The sequence below is a fragment of the Cydia pomonella genome, chromosome 19, assembly GCF_033807575.1.
Source record: "Cydia pomonella isolate Wapato2018A chromosome 19, ilCydPomo1, whole genome shotgun sequence".
Classification (NCBI taxonomy): Eukaryota; Metazoa; Arthropoda; class Insecta; order Lepidoptera; family Tortricidae; genus Cydia; species Cydia pomonella.
In genome coordinates this window covers 3,948,426-3,970,436 of record NC_084721.1, presented here as the reverse complement: position 1 = coordinate 3,970,436, position 22,011 = coordinate 3,948,426, and the positions used below count along the sequence as shown (strand labels likewise).

Below are 22,011 nucleotides of genomic sequence, written 5' to 3'. Positions count from 1 at the left end.
TTTAAACTTAAAACGTTTGGTTATTAGACAACAGTCGAATCGTGCTTTGTTTCCACCGACTACTGTGACACTCACAGTGACAATGTATGACCGTGCTATACTTCACAAACAACTTGATGGGTGCCGGGTGCCTTAGCATGGTAGAAAAAAAAGTCAGACCAAGCTAAGTTGGCAACGAATTTGATAGCACAGCCGGTGCAAGTGTTAGTAAACGTCATAATTTCATAGAAGTTTGCCATTTAAACTAACAGTTGCAATGTCTGGGCTGTCAAAATCGCTGCCAACTTATCTTGGTCTGACTCTATAAGGCTGTAGCCTAGGCTGGCTATATGTAATAGTAATTTTGTAGTTGAATAAAGTTTTTTTTTTTTCAATATTCTTTGTTTTAACATTATACGTTCCAGCTTTTTTGTTATTTAGCACATTACACTATTCCGTACCCAGTATTTTCAATATTGGGACCGTGCGAAGTGCATGGCGGGTGTAAGTAAAGCGATATCCCAGCGCATAAGGTGCTAAAAATTATAACTGCGGAGAGCGTCTTGAACATTTCATACAAGTTATATTGCTCGAAGTGAAACTTTCATTTACGATTACTCCTGAAATATTCATTTAAATTGTATGGTGTAAGGGACCATTGTAATCTGTATGAAATGCTTAATATAACTAACATATTGAATTTGATAATTATTAATACTGTATCCGTGTAAATGCCACATACTATGTCATCTTTTTCTAGAAGTTAAGAATGGGTATAGTAAGTTATCCTTAAAATATATACATTCAACGTCGCGGACTTTTTTGTAGACATATGAAAGAGAGACAATCCCACCATACATTGTGTTGTTATAGCTCAAACTGATTAGGCAGCGTTTTCGATTAAAGCTCCTAGCCAGCGTGATTTTTTCTAACAGCATCGTTATATTTCAAACAATTTACACAAAACCCTAACAAGTTATATACCTAAACTTTCCTCAAGATTCATTATATTGATAGATGAAAATCTGTTCTGTAGTTTTTAGTTTTGGAGTAGTTTGATAAGATGTAGTGAATTGACGTTTTCCCCTAGACTTGCGGACGCTAGGTTGCGTGACAGTCGTGCACATAGCGAATAGAACACATGGGCGTTATAAAAACGTTTACAAGATCGTGAAAGGCGGACGTATGAATGATTGTCCAAAAATACAAAACGATTACAATGGAAATTAATTTTTCACCTCAGCAGCTGGAACAAGCCTATTTTCGTCACTCCAGGGAGTAAGACAAGTAGCTTTTTAATTTAGTGAAGGCCATGAATACAGGAATATTTCTAGAAGCTTTCGTCATAATGATGATGCCTTTTATTCATGAATGTAAATAAATGGTTAACTTTATTCGATGTTGAATTTTTTAGCCTTTAATATGTTCTCACTACTAAGGTGAAAAGTTGTATGTGTCACACGAGAGCAAAGTTATTTTATATACATCTCGTGTTTTTGAGTCCCTCGCTACGCTCAAGATTCTAACTTAGAATTTTCAATTATATAATCTTCCGCTTACTCGGGACTCAAAATCAACAATTTCAAGAAAAACAACTTTCCACTCTTGTTGCACAAATAACTAAAGTGACATAAATCAATTTTTGCTTTCCTTAAAACATCGCCTTTATTTGACTTGTTAGTATCTTATTGGTATCTTTGTATGTATTGCATGAGTGGGTCAAATCTTTGAAGAAAGGCTCCACGCTTGCATGCGAATTCTTAACTCTGTGATTCCCGCACGTATGTGGAGCCTTTGACTAAAATAATCGATGCCACCATTTTGCAAAGAAAAAAAACATGCTGTCAGTGTGACTTCACCTGTCAGTGATGTCAATGTCAACCAGTTGTCAACGAATCGTGCTTCACGTATGGCGCTTATTTAATGCGCTCCGCTTGCGAACCGCTGTAAATAAAATAAAATAATTTATTAAATGAATATTTTAGCAAGTGATGTGACATGTGTTTAACGTAAGAAGATTTCTAATTTGTGTTTCGGAAACGAATAATTAATGTTTTTGGGTATTTTTGTAAAGCGAAAAATATAAAAATGAGTGATAACGTGAGTTTTAAAGATATTTTGGAGCCCCGGAGGACTGAGAGTGGGATATTTAGGTTCATGTCGCGGGCCTGGTACCCGCAGAGGACGCTGGTGATGGATAAGTACCTGAGCCCTCAGGATCTGAAGGATATAGCCGCCAGTTCTATCTTCCTGGAAACTGTGATTGAGGCGGTAAGAATTTAAGTATTATATTTTGTAAATTGAAATCAGCCTGTATTATTTTATTTTTTATATAAAAGCGGCTAGTTTTCTTTGTAGGTGTTACATTATATTATAAACAAAATAAGTTTTTGTCAAAAATTAAATTTTTGGTACAGGCTTTTATCGCTGACTGTACTTTTCTTTCCATAGGCAACTAATACCCATCAAGACAATTGTAGCAACCCTAAACACAATTATTTTGCGTTGTTTTATCACCGAGTTCCCATGGCCACCTCCTATTTCCATCATGAGATCAGCTCCATGTCATCATAATATGGCAATGTCATCCGTATGATATAGTATGTATACAAAATGTCTGCTCAATCTGAAGCCAGGAAGCAGGTCAAATTTAGCTTCCAAGATTTGACCCACATTACTAGCAGGTCAAGTTAAATAAAATCTTGTAATATTGAAATGTTTATTTAAATGTTAGACTGATATTTTGCTTGAAACTGAAACAGTTTCAGAAAAATCTGTCTTAACTGGTGCATTCTTTGTATAACTTGGTATAAAACTGAAACCAAAGGTTTTGTTTTGCTCTAGTTTTGGCCGAAACCGAACTTTTGAGCAAACACGATTTGGTTGGACCCTATTACTGGCATATATTATCAACCCTTTAACAGGCGTATATCATTTTGAGTTGTGCAAATTTTAACTTTCTTTCAATTGATTAAATTTTACTTTCCTACTACAAATCCTGGAGTTACTGAGATGGGGAGTTAATTCATGCACCTCAATCCTCGAAAAGCATTTCTAATCCATTTTCTTATTGAAATTGTTCTCACTTAAAACTCATGGATAAGACTGGGTAAACCTGGAAAGATGGCTACCGTACCAATTACAAGAGTTCCCCTATAAGATGCTAATAGCATTCTCAGCATGGGAGTTGCCAGCAGTTGATATGGTTGATGGGCTAGGGGGTCAGTTACGAATTTTATTCACTAGGGCGAGGCAGCTGCCAACTCCTTCCACCCCCTGGCAATGCCCTTGATTCTCAGTTATTATTTCACATTGCAGGAAAGTGTGAAAACGGGTGTCCCAAAAGATAAGTTGAAAGAAGAAGTAACCCAATACCTGGAAGAGATGGGGCTGGAAAAGAAGCTGCATGTGATCCGCTGGATGGGGATTGTATTCCTCAAGATCGCCTTCATGATGAAGATTGGGATCTATGTCAATGAACCTTCAGTATTAAAGGTGAGTTATCTATAAAAGGTGCTTGCAAGGAACCCAAAAAATATAAACAATGTATTCCTAATTATATTTACAGACTAAAATAATTGCTTATTCAAGTTATTGTTTGTTTGTTTTTCTTTTGTACCTTGTTAGGTACATGTAAGTTTATGATACAGATTATTCCCTGATTAAAATATGGTGTAAAGATTTCTGGATTTGGCCTAGTTTCAGAGATATTGTCATTTTTAGAGCTCCGTACCAAATGTTGTTGACGGAGCTCTTATGGAATCATTTCGGTCTTGCATTTTTTTTTAAATTTTCGATTTTGACTTAGCAAAACACTCTTTTTGTATCTCAACTTTTGTCACAACTGTTTTATGTGTACAAAAAACAAAGGAATGGGCGGGTCCACACAGAGCGAGCATACGCGCGAGGCAATTTCCTCAAGCACAAACCGGCCAGTGTAGACGTGCCTCGGCCGAGGCACCGCGCGCGTTTTCGTCGCCTGAGCGCGCCGCCTCGGTTTTGCGTGAGGAAATTGCCTCGCGCGTATGCTTGCGCTTGCTCTGTGTGGACCCGCCTAATACTTTGCAAAACTTACCTACCTCTGATGGTTTTAAAACTAAATACACAAAATCATCTTGAAAATTTATAAAAATAAAGTTTTTTAACTAAAACAACTATATATAAATATTAAGATTTAATTCATAACATAGTGGCCTACACGTATAGATCCTATAGTCCGTTTTTTTAGCATTAGAAAGAAGTTAAGCGAACTTGACATGTCTTTTATTTGAAAAACGCTTTTAAAAAATCAGTAACCATTACTTATGAAAGCAAAAGAATGTAAATGATAGTATATGATTTATAATTGTTACATATTTGCCGTGATTTATTTAATTAAATCGTTTTTCAATAAAAAGACACGTCAAGATTATTTACCTTCTTTCTAATGCCAAAAAACTAACTATAGTACATGCTAATCAACTTTTAGACCGACAGCTTTAAGTGTCTCAATATGTCTCTGGAGTTACCAAGCTTCATAGACATAGTTTACTGTGTACTAGGTATAACAGTTGGGGCCTTGAATGTTTTTAACCAACTTCAAAAAAGGAGGTGGTTCTCAATTCGACTGAATTATTATTTTTTGTATGTATGTTACTTGATTCGAATCGTGAACCGATTTTCAAATATATTTTTTAATTGAACGTGTATAACCCCGAGATGGTCCCGTTGGCACCAAGTCGGGGTCTGATGGTGGGATCTTGGAGAAATCGAGGGAACTCTTCAAATGTTATAGGTACATGTATGGCGCTTTTGGTAATATTTGAAGTCGGTTTTATTTTTTGTTATAACATTTTGTTTTTTGTTATTCAAAGGTGTATGTGAAGTCCCCAATCCGCATTGGGCTAGCGTGGGGACTATAGCCCGAGCCCTCTCGCGCATGAGAGGAGACCTGTGCCCAGCAGTGGGACGTATATAGGCTGAATTATTATTATTATTATTATAACATACACCATTAACTGAAACATAGAAAAGCCATTACTTAAAGGAACGACAACAACACACAACACAACAACGAAGTTTAAAATTCACGGACAGATTTGAGTCGGTCAAAAAGTTTATTCGCTCTCATATGCAGGGTTAACACATTCACTGCCAGCAACCTGCTAGGTGGGTTCCCTGTTTGTAGGCACTTTTCGCTACGTACGGGTTTTCCCGCGTTACCGGCTACGCTTTTAGCGCGTAGCTGGCACTGAATGTGTTAAATTTAAACTGGCAAATTTTGAAACCCGGTCATCTGGAGACCATTTTGGTTCAAAATTTATTTGTAGACAGCAGTAACTGACATTGACATCAATTTCAGCTCAAAGAGGCGATGGGATCAAACCCAATACTCTTCCTGCCCACACACCGCAGCTATGCAGACTTCTGTGTGATGACATATCTGTGCTACCACTATGATATAGACTTACCGGCCGTTGCTGCTGGAATGGGTAAGTCTTTTTAAAATAACTAGATTGCGAGTCGTGAAGAAAAATGTCTATTTGAGATTTTAAAGCTTATATTTGAAAATTTTAATGCAATCAACCCGGAACGGCCTCTTACAGTATAATAAATCCCTGTCACATGATGTTATATAACATTTTAACATTTTTTTTTTATAACAGCCAATGTAGGAGCACCTATTCCTTATGTCATTTGCACGTCCGATCTTAGTCTCAGTCTTAGTTAGTTTTAATAGAACCTTATGTACATTTTACTCTGTTTGTCCTCCTAATAAAATAAAAAAAAAAAGATCCTTAATGATCAGTTAGCCGTTTTCGAGTTTCCGCAAAAAGTTCCTCCCTCTTAGTAAAAAGGTCCTGCGAAGATGCCCCCATCACTTTTATGAGTTAACCAACAATAGCACAGAATAAATAATAGTATTACCGTACAGAAATGACACTTCTTACAAAACCGAAGTTTGACAGCGATTCTGGGACGAATTATGCTGTCCCCTTCTAATGTATGGCACTATCCCTTTCGGCCATTTAGGGTTGTCAAAATTCAAGTCATTATCTTATCTGTGGTCGTGCACGTATAGGGACGTCAAGTTGCGCCAGCCTCGATAATTGCTCGGAGTGATGCTGAGCCGAACGGAGCCGGGAAAAGCCGAAAGGAGGAGTGTCGCCCCACTGCTATATTTGTAGAACAATCCGAACAAAAAATGTAATTATCGGTTTAACATCAATATTAATACTTAAATTCTCAGTGTTTTTTTACGTACACCTCTTTCATTACTTGTGTTTTACGTACATATAATAATTATGTAAACGTGAAATGTGTTTTTTTCTCATAATTGACGTAAGTAAAAAAAAAATAGGTATACAAATAACTTTCCGCCCGCAACTTGATTTCCATGTTAAAAGCTATCCTTGAACCACAAACAATCTCCCAAATGCAATCTAAATCAGTTCAGCGATTTAGGCGTGAAGAGGTAACCGACAGACAGACATACATAATAGCTATTTTCGGATTTATATTATTAAAGTCTGTATCTTTAGATAATTAAATTAATGTAAACAATGTGTTTTTATATGCTTTTTTATGTTTCAACGTTAATCACAGTTAACCAACCCAATAGAAAACTGCCTGGATCTGTTGCTTAATCGTTCTGGCTTTAACGTAATCATTTAATCGTGTAATGTTTTCATCTACCCTCAAATGGCCTAATATTTGATCTCGTTTTATTTTCTTTACCAATGCACAACTTCGTACTGTTTGGCAGCTGCCAACTGTCACATAAGTAATATGTCCCACACCCACTAGGGCGGCGCCACAGTCATGCACGGAGCGAATAGTCCGAAGTACGACGAACGATAAGAATTGCGCCATACCTAGCAGAGAAAAGTAAATGTTTACGCGTAATGTAGCTTTGTAAACAACTGCGTTTCGTACGCGCATCTTTTCTTTATTCTTTATTGTATTGCAGTCATGCTCATTATACATTAGGTGTTACAATTTGAAAATGGTATGTACATGACACCCTGTAAGGGCACTCAATATTTCTTAAGTCTAGGTAGGTAGGTACATGTATTTAATACTTACTTATGGCACCTCTCTCCATCTGACTACATAACATACATGTGCCTGCGTAACATACCTATTCTCTTAACACAAACAAATAAAATTAAGTACGTACGTACGTAAACGTACCTTTATAATACTAATACTAAAGTACCTTTGTATTTTATAACATTAAATAAATCGTACCTCTGTGAAAATATCATATAAATAAAACTAATACAATTGTAAGAAATATCAGGTTTAATACCTTGTAACCAAGATAAACAGGTCAATAAACTACAAGTAACATATGCACTTTTAAAATAATATGCATTTAAAATTCACCTTGATTATAAAAATATGTTAACATAGTAAATTAACAACAATGACATTGCCAACACGCAACGCTCACATAAATATATTAATTCCTAATATTCTAATACCTATATGCTTCATTTATATGATACATATTATTTACTTATCTAATTGTTTAGTTAACAAGTAGTAAACAGCTACTTAACAACTAAAATTGTTTGCAGAGTCAAATTAGTGGTCAATCAATCTTTCATTAGATGTCCTGTTTAAAGGGCAACATTGTCTACATATTGAACACACTATTTGTAATAGGATTTATACTTTCATATGACTCATATTATTAACATTGACTGAAATAATTTGACGACCTTTCTGGCTGTCTGGCCTAGTGGTTAGTGACCCTGCCTTGCCTATGAAGCCGATAGTCCCGGGGCATTTATTTGGGTGATAAGCATGAATATGTGTTCCTGAGTCATGGGTGATTTCTATGTATTTATAAATATTTATATATTATATTTATCGGTGTCTAAGTACCCACAACACAAGCTTTATTGAGGACTTAATCAATATCTGTAATAATGTCCTATAATATTTATTTATTTTATTTATTTATATGCAATCTAAGCATTCGTAGTGCTAAAAAAATGGAGACCATGGCTCTCCGAAATATGTCACACGTGTTTCTTAGTGTCTGTGGTCCTGAGTAAAACCGTGAAATTATCAAAACTGTATGTTGATTATATTTAAAGTCATGTAAATTTGTTCTTTGTTAAAATCCTATTGTTGTTTTGTTATAATTGTTATTTACAATATGAAAATAAAACTTAAATATATCTAAATTAATAAAGAAAACCAATATACTATTCGCAATTATTACCGCTAGCAGTAGTGGGTGCAAAGGTGCCCATCACACTTCCCGCGTAACCACATTGGATGGCGATGACCAACCCTTGCACCAGGTGTCTACGAACCCACGCGAGCATGTTTAAATGGATTATTCCCAGTATTTACCACCAAAATCTACCCATGGTCCCTATTGGTCGAAATAACTATATATTTATTAATTTTAATTAATTTGATGAGCAGACTTCTACTCCATGGCGGTGGTGGGGCGGCGCATGCGCGAGACGTGCGCGTTCTACATCCGCCGCACGCTGGCGGGGGCTCCGCTGTACGCCGCCACGCTCAAGCAATACGTACGGACGTTGGTCGCGAAACACTGCTCGCCCATCGAGTTCTTCCTCGAAGGGACGAGGAGCAGGAGCAATAAAAGCTTGCCTCCTAAATATGGTAAGTTAATTGAGTAGATATGTTTTGGTTTTCAATATGAAGGTTGTAGCAAAGCTAAAAGATCGGCACCGCCTCAACCTTAGCCGCTGATTATTTTTGATAGGAAACTCCGTACTGTAAATATGTATTTAATACGGGTCGGCGCGCGACCCGCTGGTGATTTTTCCCCAAGGCGCCGCTGTACCACGGGCGCTGCAAGCGCGATGTCACCCAACCGTGAGGAGTTCTCTCTCATTAAGTGCTTGTGTATGGTTGAGGCCTATACTTGCCGCAAAACTAACTGGCCACTGAGATCATAATGCTATTTCCTTTAACCTTGTTAAGACCAACCAAGAGTGAAAGAGATGGCATTATGACCTGACCGGCCAGATAGTTTTGCGGATAGTATAGTTGACGGCGAGCGGATGATTTGCGGCGAGTCTGGTTTGGTGCCGAGCTTATTTAGATGTGCTCCGCTAGATTAAGAGATCGGAATCTGTACTGGAAGCGAATACCCTTGAAACATGTACCCATTGACTTAACCTATAGGACTAATCACGTCAATCGATAACAATTTTTTATTTTATTTTATTTATTCGCCAACTTACATTTACAGTTGAACCAGACATGCAAGTTATGGGTTACATACATACTTAAAACTAATTAGACTAAGCTTATCACTAGATTTAATTAATATTAATAGTTGTGGGTGTAGATATTGACTCTAGGTAGCGGGCTGCTGTGGCTAGGAATCTCGGTTCTGTCTGTGAGAATATGTCAAGAGTGGGATTATGGAAAACAATATTATTTAACAATTAATTACTGATGATGATAAATATTTATCAGGTATGCTCTCAATGAGTCTGGTGCCATGGTTTGCGCGCGAAGTTAGCGACATCACAATCGTCCCCATCAACATCAGTTATGATCGCCTCATGGAGCACGGGCTCTTCGCCTACGAGCATCTAGGCGTGCCCAAACCTAAAGAGTCTACTGGGGTGAGTACATGAGATATATATGACAACTGCTACGTATGTTATCAAATATTATGGCTAAAAATGTATGACACAATATAATATGACTTTTCATTTGTATGTGTAATGATGATTATGACACAAGTTGTTATGCGTATCAAAGATATGACTTAAACTTGTTTGCAACGCAATATGGACCCGTCCATTTACTTTATGACGTCTACAGAAAAGATTCGTAACCTTAACTTATACTAAAATGTTTTTGACCCAAGTGGGTGTACAAATGACGACGTTGAAATACAAACAATTACAACGTAAGAAAATAGGTACATATATTTTGGCATTTCGGATTTGCTTTGTGTTTATGTAGTTTTGAAATAATTTATATCATTCGTTAACATGTCTAGATAAAAATTCTGTTTCTACAAATTGTTAGTATTAAACAATGAGAATCAACATCAGTTCTATAAGTTTTACACGAGAAAGACCAAAAGTTTGAGCCGAGAATATATTGAAAAATAGATTTGATCTAAAAGCTGCGAGCACTCTAGTTCTCGAGAAAACAAAGCAGGTAACAAGTAGTTCGCTTAAGGACCGATGTCAAGTTATTAATAATAAAATAAATACATATATGGTCATCTTACACAAATTAACTAAGCCCCACAGTAAGGTCAAGAAGGCTTGTGTTGTGGGTACCCAGACAACGATAAATATAATATATTAATACTTAAATCCATAGAAAACACCCATATATTCTTAATATTTGAGAATAGATTAGAAATCCGATAAGCTATTAGGGTTTAGATACCTACAAACAAAGTTTATCAGCTATTTTTCAATCATAAGTACGTTATGCAAAATGTAATGATAAACGTTATCAGAAAATCAGCTGAGTCATTAGATTTTATAGGTCCAAGTGCTTGATTACAATACACAGTTCTAACGACTTAAGGCGAAGGGTAGGGCAAGCTCTTTCCACACAAACTTTGTGCGAATTTTTCTTCGTTTGTGTTTGCTCTACAGTTATTATTTTTGGTAAATATGCTTATTTTTCTGTTGGCTGGGGCTTGATGTATTATTATTATTATTGTACCTCCTTGGATTTCACGGGCCTATAAATCCCGGTCTTTTGATAGGCTTGCGTGGGGATATAGATCCAACACGTAGAGACCCCTTGGAGAGCTTTAATGCCATGTAGAACACCTGCTGGAACCCATTCATAGGCGCAACAATAGACACCCATGAACCGGTCGCAGCAGGCATTGGGACTATTGAAGTAAAAGTGAACAGTAGAACGGTCTATGGATTGAAGTTTGGGAGGACAATGAGACTGGGTTATCGCAAAGACGTCCGGACACTTGCCATAACAATGTTTTCACTAGTTATCGAGGCAGGCGGTGACTCGCCGCCCACTAGATGGGCCCCTGAAAATGCCGTCATGATGACGACCAGGAGCAACACCGGTGTGAGCGGCTCAGGGGTGTCGAGATTAATATTTTTTGTATTTTTGTATTTTTTTTAATAAAGAATAATTTCTACATCAAGTTCTGCGTATATCCAATATATACAAGCAAAAAATGAAATTAAATGCTATAGTGCCAAAACTAACGAATAAAACTTGCACAAGGTTTGTATGGAAAATGCCTTGCCCTACCCTGCCTTGTCCTAATTTTCCTTTCTGGATATTGACGTCATCTAAAATGTTTTAACATATTTTGATGTATATTAACCATAGCTATGCTATATATTAGAATTTTTTTGTTTTTTTTATTTGTGTCAAAATTACGAGCGAACAGATTTCATACAAATTTTTAAATGCTCCTAACTCTTATAATAATTAAAAATTCGAACAATATCAAAAATAAGGGGCTGTGACTGATAAACGACAAACTGTGTCAAAATATTTAATAATGTATCCAGATAGGAAAATGAGCACTACGTTTGTATGAGAAGGCGATTTCGCGCGGGTCCTCTACTTTCTTCTTAAATCTAAGTTGAGACCATACTATGTAACGTGTGTCATACTTCGACAGGAAATACCGACAATAACTGATTGGCAAGTTACCATTATTAACATGTTATCGGTTTACTTATCGCCTTGTTACACGCTGATGTAACATAGTAAACAATAACTAGCGTGTTGACCTCCGTTTTCGCGCACATGTGATAAGTATACGCAATGCAAACATACTCGTATTTCACTCTCAAGCATTATTTACACTGCATAGGCTGTGTAGGCTTAGCACGAGTGCGCCGCGACTGTATTTCGTGCCAGTTTCTAATTAATACAGTTATAAAAAACCGGCCGAAGAGAATTTGAAATAGAGGTGGATTGTACATGATTAAAACCTTTACAACGTCATTTGACTTTGGTCTTTATTCATACTAATATGTGTTAAATTTGTTAAATATCAAAAACTGGCGCCATCTTATAGATCAAACGCCACGTGTATTACAGCATCGTTTCGCGCGATGGCGCCATAACCTTTAGATTGTGCCCTACCGGGCACTTGGCGCCGCTTTTTGATATTTAAGAGCAAAAGGATTTATGGAAGATATGCCAGACGTTGTTTTTTTCACTTTTAGTTACATACTGTGTATGGAGTGCCCCCCCCCCCCCCCCCCCTAAAATACATTCAAAATACAACTACCTAAGTAGCGGCTCAAAAAATATCTCCATGTTTGTTCCAAATTACATTAAAATACAGAAATTTTCGAGAAAAATGGCTGTGACATACGAACTAAATAGCGAGTGGCGGCTAGTGGAGTCTTACAAGGAAAGGTACCCAACTGTCCGGTTCCGATTTGATCTATATTTAAATACTCTAAAATAACGGACACGTATTTTTTTTTAGCTGCCCAAGTATATGTTTGAGAGCAGGAAAAAATAATGAGCACGTGTTTTGTTATATCGGCTGAAACTCAAGTTTTTTCTAAAAAAAACACCCATCTTTATGTGTATCTTTCGCGATAAGATATTATAAAACTTCGAATGTCTATTTTTTAGGAAAAATTGAGTTTCAGTCGATATAACAAAATACTGCTACCTAAAGGTTGTCTGGAAGAGATCGCTTTTTAGCGATAAGACCGCCTGTTGTTACCTGGTTCTATTTTCCTTTAAAAATCATTTGTAGTTTTACACTTATGTAAAATGTATAATTGTTGGTGCAATAAAGAATATTTACTTACTTACTTACTTACGTGTCTGTTATTTTAGACTACTCTATAATATATATAAATATAAATCAAATCGGAACCGGACAGTTGGGTACCTTTCCTTGTTAATAATAGGGTCCCGTTTTTATTCTAAAAGTGGAAAAGTTACTTCCAGTTAAGTTAGTTATTGGTTAACAGCAATGCATGGATTGTAGCGTTGCGGGTTCAAGTCCTGCTGGAAGAGTAAGTTTTTCCATTTATTCCTTGAATAAAAAAAAAACTATAATGAAAAAAAAATAGTATATTAATAATACTGCTTGTTAAAAATAAGCCTCAATATAATTTTAAGTGCGTTTGACGCAGACTTAGGTACAAATTTAAATATGAAGTAACATATATTAAAATATAATTTTACATAAAAAAAGATTATTGACTAAACTTATACTCGATTTGAATAGTTGATACTTTGACCTTAATGACGTTGACAGCGCTGAATCAATAGATATTCGTACTCGACGTAACAACCTGCTTTGTTTTCTGCATACAGTAAAAGGTGAAATGTCAAACACATTATACTTACAATAATTTTACCATTAAGATCTTAAAATAAAGCGAATAAAAACACACGTAACTTGATGACACGTGATTGATATAATTCAAATATATATATTAGTCACGTGGCTTCGAGCAACACCGGCTTCCGACCCGTCCCAAGCGATATCTTACCGTACAAATCGTTCTGCCATTTTTTGTGGGGGGAAACGTGCACACAGTCGCACTACTCACTCAGTACATATAAAATTCAAAATGACTACACAAATACATAGAAAATGACACATGTCAAAGACAATCTTGCACACCTCCGTCTCTTTTTGTGTACGGGCGAATCACAACACGCACCGCGCTAGTTGGGCACACGCCCAACTATGCGCTTCGGCAGAGGGGAAATATATAGTGCGAATGCAGACTCCCTTCCCGGTGTTGCTCGAAGTTACGTGGTTTTAAAAAAAGGAGGAGGTTCCCAATTTGTCGGAATCTTTTTGTTATTGAATTAGACTATAAAAATAATTATCATATTTATACCATCCCCTTCCAGGGTCTGCTGAAATCCCTCCACCGCCTAAACGACCACTTCGGCAACATCTACATCAATCTTGGCTCCCCCCTCTCCGTCCGCGAGTACCTCAACGCCCCCACCGAAAGCGCCGAGCGCCTCAAACCCGTAGACCTACAGCAACTTACTCCAGCACAGTTCCAAAATGTCCAAGACTTAGCGAATTACGTGATAACATTACAACAGAAAAACACTGTAGTGACGATTTCGAACTTGCTAGCTTTAGTACTCATGCAAAGCTTAATGAAAAGCAAGGTCTTAAGTCTCCCACAAGTTTTAATTGAAGTTGAATGGATGGTAGGGGTACTGAGACAGTTAGAAGCGTCGGTATTTGAGAATGACGTTAAGAGTAGCGTGGAGAGAGTGCTGGTGGTACATAGGAGCATGATGAGATTGGACCAGCATAGTAGACTTAGGCTGGTGTCCAGTGAGATCATGGAGGTGTCGGCGGATGTGCAGAAGAAGATGAAAGGTGGATGATTTTTGATATATTATTTTAGTTTAGCTGATGAATGTATTTATTTCTAATTCGTGAAAATCGTTGCAATTTGATACTTACAGTTTTTGAATGGTAAACGGAGTAACAGTTGGCATTAAAAAGTTGTTTATTAATTACCTATAATTCACATTCATCATTATCTTCCTCGCGTTCTCCCGGCATTTTGCCACGGCTCATGGGAGCCCGGGGTCCGCTTGACATCTAATCCCCAGAATTGGCGTAGACACAGTTTATACGAAAGTGACTGTCATCTGATCTTCCAACCCAGAGAGTAAAATAGGCCTTATTGGGATTAGTCCGGTTTCCTCACGATGTGTTCCTTCACCGAAAAGCGACTGGTAAATATCAAATGATATTTCGTACATAAGTTCCGAAAAACTCATTAGTACGAGATCTAATTCACATTCATATGTTAGTGTAATAAAATGCATAATTTAAAACTCGAATAAAACTTTGCTCCCCGTGCCTTTAACTCTACGAACAAACAATGAACAATCAATAAGTCTAAATAGGTGTAATAGGTTGAACAAAACGTATATCGAATCCATCCGTTTATTTGGGGACTAACTTACTTATTTACTATACCTTTACCTTTCAGGCCACATAATAAAAGCGGAGACGATGGTGAACGCCGTGCCTATAATCCAGCTGCAGCTGTACGTGAACCCTGTCCTGCACTACCTCGTGCCGCCGGCCGTGCTGTGCGTCATAGTTGCCAGGGGACCAACTACTAGAGGTAGTTTGACATACGAAAAAACATAGTAGTACCTAATTCTATTAATAGTAGTAATATTCAACCTGTGAGTCGTGAGGTCGTAATCCCCCTGGAAGGTTGCAAGTTGTGAATGAATTTGTTGACATAAAAATTAAAATTAGTATAGAATAGTATAGTATAAAATCAACTAACCATTGTTATAAAACCTCGTTTACATAACTTAGATTTAAGACTATTGCTGTACCCTATTAGGGTCCATGTGAAACTCACAACTACTATGTAAATATTTTTTTAAATGTAACATAGTAGTTGTGAGTTTCACACGAACACAGTTTCACAGAATAAAGGAAGAATAAAGAACATCTGTACAGACCATGGATGCAATAAAGAAATAAAGAATAAAGAAAGCCTAGGCAATTGCAAAAACATGCTTTGTTTGCACTGAAGCAATAACGTACTTAGAAATTAGAGTCGAAGTCATTTGAAATATTATCTGGAATGTATTCTTCTTCTAAGTCGGTCCCTAATGGCTGAGGATCGTGACTCGGCTTGCTAATTTTCCCTATGGCAGCTCTACACATCTCTCTGTCTTTGGGATGTATTAAATGTGTCGTTATTTTACAGAACAGTTGGTGGCAGACTACAACCGCATCAGAACGATGCTCAGACACGAATTCTTCCACCTCGAGAAGACTGAAGCGGCGGTAAAGTTCTAACTAAAATTCCAACTCAATGTTATATTCAATATTTGGGTACTGTACTATGTGTATTAATCGCAATGACGAGATTGGTTATTGTAACTAAAATATATCGCACATACCTACTAATTTTTTGACAATTTATTACCACAAAACATTAATAAGTGCAATATTATGCACTACATTACTCGTCTGTGTCTTATTTACTCTGTATATTTAGGTATTTAAATAAAAGTAAACAATTTTCGGGTAATTATAACATTTATTGGCTAACCAACCAAATGCAAAACCGCCTGGATCTGTCACTTAACGACCTGACTGTAACCTACATTATTTGATCATGTAATGTTTTCATCTACCCTCAAGTGGCTTAAGGAGCCATTTGAGAGTAGATTTTGTTTACTTTTTTTTAAATACCTAAAGCTAGTATAAAATAATTTATATTTAGTCACTTCATTTTTCAGATATAAATTTATATTAACCATGTAGTTTTCCCTATAGTACAGCTAGCATCGCATACATTTAAAAGTAACTATTTTGATTGAAACTGCCAAAGCAACTTCCGACTACTTCCGGTTACAGGAGTGATTAGTCACCGGCGCTGCGCTGTTCATCGTTTGCCATTCTTACCCTGTCTCCATAGTTCGCCACCTAACTGTAATTTATAATATTTTCAGACATTCTCGCAAGCCTTAGAATACTGCCTGCAGAATGGGGTACTCGCGACAAAAGACAGCCTTACGTTCACACCAGGCTCAGACGAGAAATTGTCGTACTTGCTCAAATGGGCTATTTGGCCTGCCCTCTCCACACTGCTCATCTGTGCTGATGTCATGACTCAGGTAAAATTATTTAAATTACGGTGAAACGTATAACATTAAACTCGAAGGAAATGACAATAAAGTCGCGTTAACGAGTTTTCTTCATACTTTAACCCCCCCCCCCCCCCGCGGTGTTTTTAACAGTCTTGTCTGGTTTAAAATGGTGTAGAAAATTCGTAGTTTCGGTAACGTAAATTACCAGCCTGATCCTGGCCTCTAGGCACTTGGTATGGCTCTTAATTCCACGGGAGCCCCCTGATTTTATCGGGGCCCCCTTCTCTATCTCGAAACATTGCCAGGTTACCTGAGGCCTGGGCCTTACGGGCTTAGGCGGAAATTCGGCCCTGGTGACCGCATATCTTCGTGTTTTACTTACAACTTGTAATATGAACTTATAAATACAAATGAAACCGTAGGTTACGTAGGGCAGTAGAGTAGCCGTATAATTGTAAAAATTAAACAAATCAACGGATGACATTTCAAACAATTAAAGTACCACAAGTAAAAAAAACGATATTGTTAACTTTTTGAGAATGGTGAATTAAGAGTGTGTTCTCTCTTTTTAAACCAATTGTAGTCAGTATCCATATTACGTATATCGTTCGACACTATTTTGACGTGTTTTGCATCTGTCAGACATCCATTAGTCATTATATTGTCAAAATAGTTTTGATAAAGAACTGCTTTCAGGCATATTTTACAAAATAAATAAGGTTTGTTTCGAAATGGTTTATGTACCTAATGATATTTTTATGACTTAAGGTAAATTTCACTTTAGATGTGCTTCAGCAAAAAAAAAAAAAAAGAAAAAAAAATGTCTTTATTTCAGAACAATTAATTTCATAAAACATGGTTAATAGACGAGGTACAGTTCATTATTGGTAAATAAAATGAAGATGGAGTAATGTTTAAAAACACCAATCATAAATAACGATAAAACATTTTGCTACATCACTTTAGTATAAGTGCCCCGAGTTATCCCAGGATTGCATAAGACCATCTCGTTCGGTCATGTCCCCCATATCCCACGTCTAATCCAGTTCAAAACTATATTCATAATATATGTGGGATATATGGAATCTTGAAGGTACTTGTAGGTACTCTGCATTTAATATTAACCTTTTAACTGTTTTATTTTTCATCGAGCGTGCTCGTGTCGCCGCGGGTACGAAGTTACACGAAATTTTGTCTTATTTATCAGACTGCAGCGAAATGAGCTGGATATTGTATGTCGTATATATCAGACTACGGAGGTTAAAATGTTGATATGTTTCAGCAAACAAGCTGTACACACAGAGAAGCACTAAAGTTGGTACAAGCGGCGGCCGAGGCGCGGCGACGGCACCCCTACTGCCTCAGCCTCGACGCCGGCGCCGGCTGCTGCGGCGGCCTGCTGCTGGCCGGGGCCACTGTCAGGGACAACAGGTCAGTTGTACTAACAGACAAGCTGGTGCAGGCGGCGGCACCCCTACTGCCTCAGCCTCGACGCCGGCGCCGGCTGCTGCGGCGGCCTGCTGCTGGCCGGGGCCACTGTCAGGGACAACAGGTCAGTTGTACTAACAGACAAGCTGGTGCAGGCGGCGGCACCCCTACTGCCTCAGCCTCGACGCCGGCGCCGGCTGCTGCGGCGGCCTGCTGCTGGCCGGGGCCACTGTCAGGGACAACAGGTCAGTTGTACTAACAGACAAGCTGGTGCAGGCGGCGGCACCCCTACTGCCTCAGCCTCGACGCCGGCGCCGGCTGCTGCGGCGGCCTGCTGCTGGCCGGGGCCACTGTCAGGGACAACAGGTCAGTTGTACTAACAGACAAGCTGGTGCAGGCGGCGGCACCCCTACTGCCTCAGCCTCGACGCCGGCGCCGGCTGCTGCGGCGGCCTGCTGCTGGCCGGGGCCACTGTCAGGGACAACAGGTCAGTTGTACTAACAGACAAGCTGGTGCAGGCGGCGGCACCCCTACTGCCTCAGCCTCGACGCCGGCGCCGGCTGCTGCGGCGGCCTGCTGCTGGCCGGGGCCACTGTCAGGGACAACAGGTCAGTTGTACTAACAGACAAGCTGGTGCAGGCGGCGGCACCCCTACTGCCTCAGCCTCGACGCCGGCGGAGGAGTTTCGCCCCCCTGCGGTATGTAACCTTTCATATGCCGGAACGCTGATCCACGGTAGTAGGTATTGACTTATTGAGTTCTAATTAGTAATTAATTATAATCGGCATACGAGACGTTAAGAATTATTTCGCTTAAAATTTAGTTTTTTACTCACAAGTGTGATGAAAAACATTGTGTGTGCTGTGTGGTACAGTCAGCGTCAAATACTTTGTAGCAGTCATTAAATATATGGTGTACCGAACTATTTGGCTACTTTGGTTGCTACAAAATATTTGACGCTGACTGTACAAGAATTACGATCTTGCTTCGCTTCCCTTCGGCTTCGTTCTAATTAACACTTGTTTGTAAATTGTTGTTTACCGCCCTCAATACACAATGTACTAATATCAGTCCATTAACCTTTACGCTTTGGTACATTTAAGTGAGTTCCTAGAACGGTACCGAAATTCAAAAGCAATATTTATTTTTAACTGTTATCTCGTTTTTTATTGATTGTTCATGTACACGTACTGTACGTGATGGCCTCCCTTTTGCACTTTTCAAGTATCTTAAAGCGTTAGCATGATATTAGATCTGTAAGTAAAACTTGAACGTTTTCGTTGTAGTGCCGCGGAACCAACTTACATCGTGTCACCAGCCATATTGTCCGAATGCCGCCGCCTCATCTGCTCCGTACTACCCGAATTCGAAGTGGACTTCACCGCCTCTAACCCCGTCATCTTGGACCAGAAACTTGCTGCTAGACTATAGACTTGTTGTTGGTGTTGTTGAAACAAGCAGGATTCTTCTATATATTGTTAAGGTTGCAATAGGTCGGTGACAAACTATCATACAGTCCACCTTGTAAGCGGTTACCTCCTTCGTTGAAGAACTGTTATTATGTGTTGTATATCGCAAGCTTCTTTGCATGCCCACAAATACAACTCAATTAGTAGACATGATGTTTACCGTTCGTATGTGTGTGATGGTGTAAAACCGTGTCTTCACACCTCGATCGTGCCGTATAGAGTTGAAAAACCGTTCTCGAAAAAATTTATGATAATTCGGTCAGGTTCCTTATTAAAGAAGCAAAATACATAAAAAATGTATGGTACCCTAACTTTTGCTATATAGTGCAGTGCGGCGGCATAAACATTAAGTACAATTTATTATTAGATCTAGTATGCGTGGTCGGTGATTGCTACGGTTCTTTTTAATTCAGGGGGAAAATATAAGAATTCCATTAATGAAACCCCTCAAGATAAGACCATTAGTGACACAACTCACAAATTTGATAGAGACAAAAGTACTTTGGGGGCGACTCGGGCCCATATAAGTGATAACTAGAAATTGGGATGCAATGCAGTATCCTTAACTTTCGAGTGTGTGTACACAATTTTTGTTTATTTATTTGTGTATATCCAGTGTGTATTTTTTTAAACGCGTTTAGACGCGATTACTACCCATATGATAATTATAAAGGGGTACAAACGAACTACGTACAACATTGACGTAGAGGTGACTATTATTATTATTATTTATAAAGTGAGAATTATTCGCTCCAAAGTATTGTAACGAAAATATTGGTGATATTTTTAAGTTAATTATATAATAGCTTTAAAAACGTCATAATAAAAGTGAGTTGCCGTATTATGTTTATTGACAAAATATTGTGAATTATTTGTGATTTAAGTATTAATAGTACAAGTTTATATTTAGTTTACTTCATCAGAACTGACATAATCTTATTTATTAAAAATCCCCAGAAAAGATGTTAGTCGTTCAGTTCATTCCATTCACGCTAGCTTTGGTCTTTACAGAATATTTATTCCAAAGCGTGACCTGTCAGACTAATGAACTAGATAACTTCCGTAATTCAGAGTTTCAAATATATTGATAACGAGTCATTCATTCACTTATATACAGGTTAATTCACAAGTGCTGGCGCAAATGGAACGAATGAATGAATGAAAATATCTACATATGTGTGTATGACGTTAATCAATAAAATGGTGGCTCTGACTGTATACAGGTGTCACTCATACAATGAAAGTTTCGTTCATTCCACTCGTGCCAGCTTTTGTGAAATTACCTGTAAGGCCGGTAGACATTCGGTGTTTTTGCCACATAGTCGCGTAACACGGTCCGGTTTCCGGCGAAAACACCGGACGTTTACAACCGGCCTAATAAGTCACCTTTCGCTCAGCATATTTATGAATTTCGATCCGTTACGAGGATCGTCATCGGGACTAACACCAGCAGCAAAGAGAATTTGAAATGGAGGTGGATTGTCAAAGTAAATTTTGTAGCCACAGTAAATTAACTGCCATCTTTCGACACTTGATTAAAACTTTTAGAACGCTATTTGACTTTGATCCTTATTCTTTCACTGATATGTGCAAAAGATCACCGTAGACTGAAATCTCGACCTAAATTAGTGAAAATTGTGATGGCCCTGTAAGGTGACAAATGAAAACTGGTATTTTGTAGGTGTTAGTTTGTCCTACCTACTACTTACTATTAAGTACTACCTTTTGACCGCCACCGAACATGACAACGCGTAACTATAATCTGTCAAACAACTTTGTCAGTAGAAAAAGGCGCGAAATTGAAATTTTCTATGGGACATAACCTTTCTCGCCTACATTTTTTAAATTTGCCGCTTTTTTCTAGTGACAGACATCGTTGACAGGCTATCGTTAAAATGTACCTACCTTCTACAAAGTTTACTATTGCAATTATTTGTGTTGTTTCTAAGCAAAAAGTCCCACATTGTCGTTTGCCATAAGGACGCTTTGACAGGTTATTCGTATAAAGACAAGCTAATCTCGTCTTTTTGGGAAGCGACAAAGGGGGACCTTTGACTAGGCTTTCACACATTTACAGGTACTATAATTATTTTGTTGCGGTCAACATATAATTTAATAAATTTAAATCGGTATTTAGTGATAAATTGATGCCAGATTATGTATAATTGTAATAGAACGATGTTCTCACGGACAAATATATTATTATAGATTTGATTTGTTACCAGTGTTTTGTCACTGTGACAACTTGGCTAGTCACGTCATGCCTGTATTTATCGGTTTATGTTGTTTTAAATATAACGGTGTTGATAATTTATAATTTAAATAAAATTTTCTTTAGCTATTTGGAACGTTTTAATTTTCAACCTAAATTCGATCAATATGTATATTACCTAGTCAATTATTGGCGTGTCCTGCAAAAACAGTGGTAATTAATGGTATTTTGAAGTGCTGGTGGTCTAGCGGTAAGACCAATGAGTGTTTCGTAACTTATGTACGAAATATCATTTGATATTTACCAGTCTCTTTTTGGTGCAGAAAACATCGTGAGGAACCGGAT

At 37.9% G+C, this 22,011-nt stretch overlaps 1 protein-coding gene across 2 annotated transcripts; it reads left to right on the top strand.

Annotated features, from left to right (window-relative positions):
* Positions 1-1,581: 1,581 nt before the first annotated feature.
* LOC133528067 (dihydroxyacetone phosphate acyltransferase) lies at positions 1,582-21,795 on the top strand. 2 transcript variants are annotated; one of them, XR_009800946.1, is made up of 11 exons: positions 1,582-2,250; positions 3,298-3,474; positions 5,321-5,450; positions 8,404-8,607; positions 9,433-9,584; positions 13,813-14,302; positions 14,928-15,065; positions 15,669-15,748; positions 16,420-16,584; positions 17,840-18,593; positions 19,272-21,795. XR_009800946.1 is itself a non-coding variant. In XM_061865275.1 (11 exons), the coding sequence occupies exons 1-11, from the start codon at positions 2,068-2,070 to the stop codon at positions 19,414-19,416; spliced, it is 2,013 nt and encodes a 670-aa protein (XP_061721259.1). In that variant the 5' UTR covers positions 1,587-2,067; the 3' UTR covers positions 19,417-21,795. The 2 variants fall into 2 exon arrangements, 1 of the variants encoding a protein (XP_061721259.1); XM_061865275.1 differs by having other exon boundaries at positions 1,587-2,250; positions 17,840-17,988.
* The last annotated feature ends 216 nt before the right edge of the window (positions 21,796-22,011 follow it).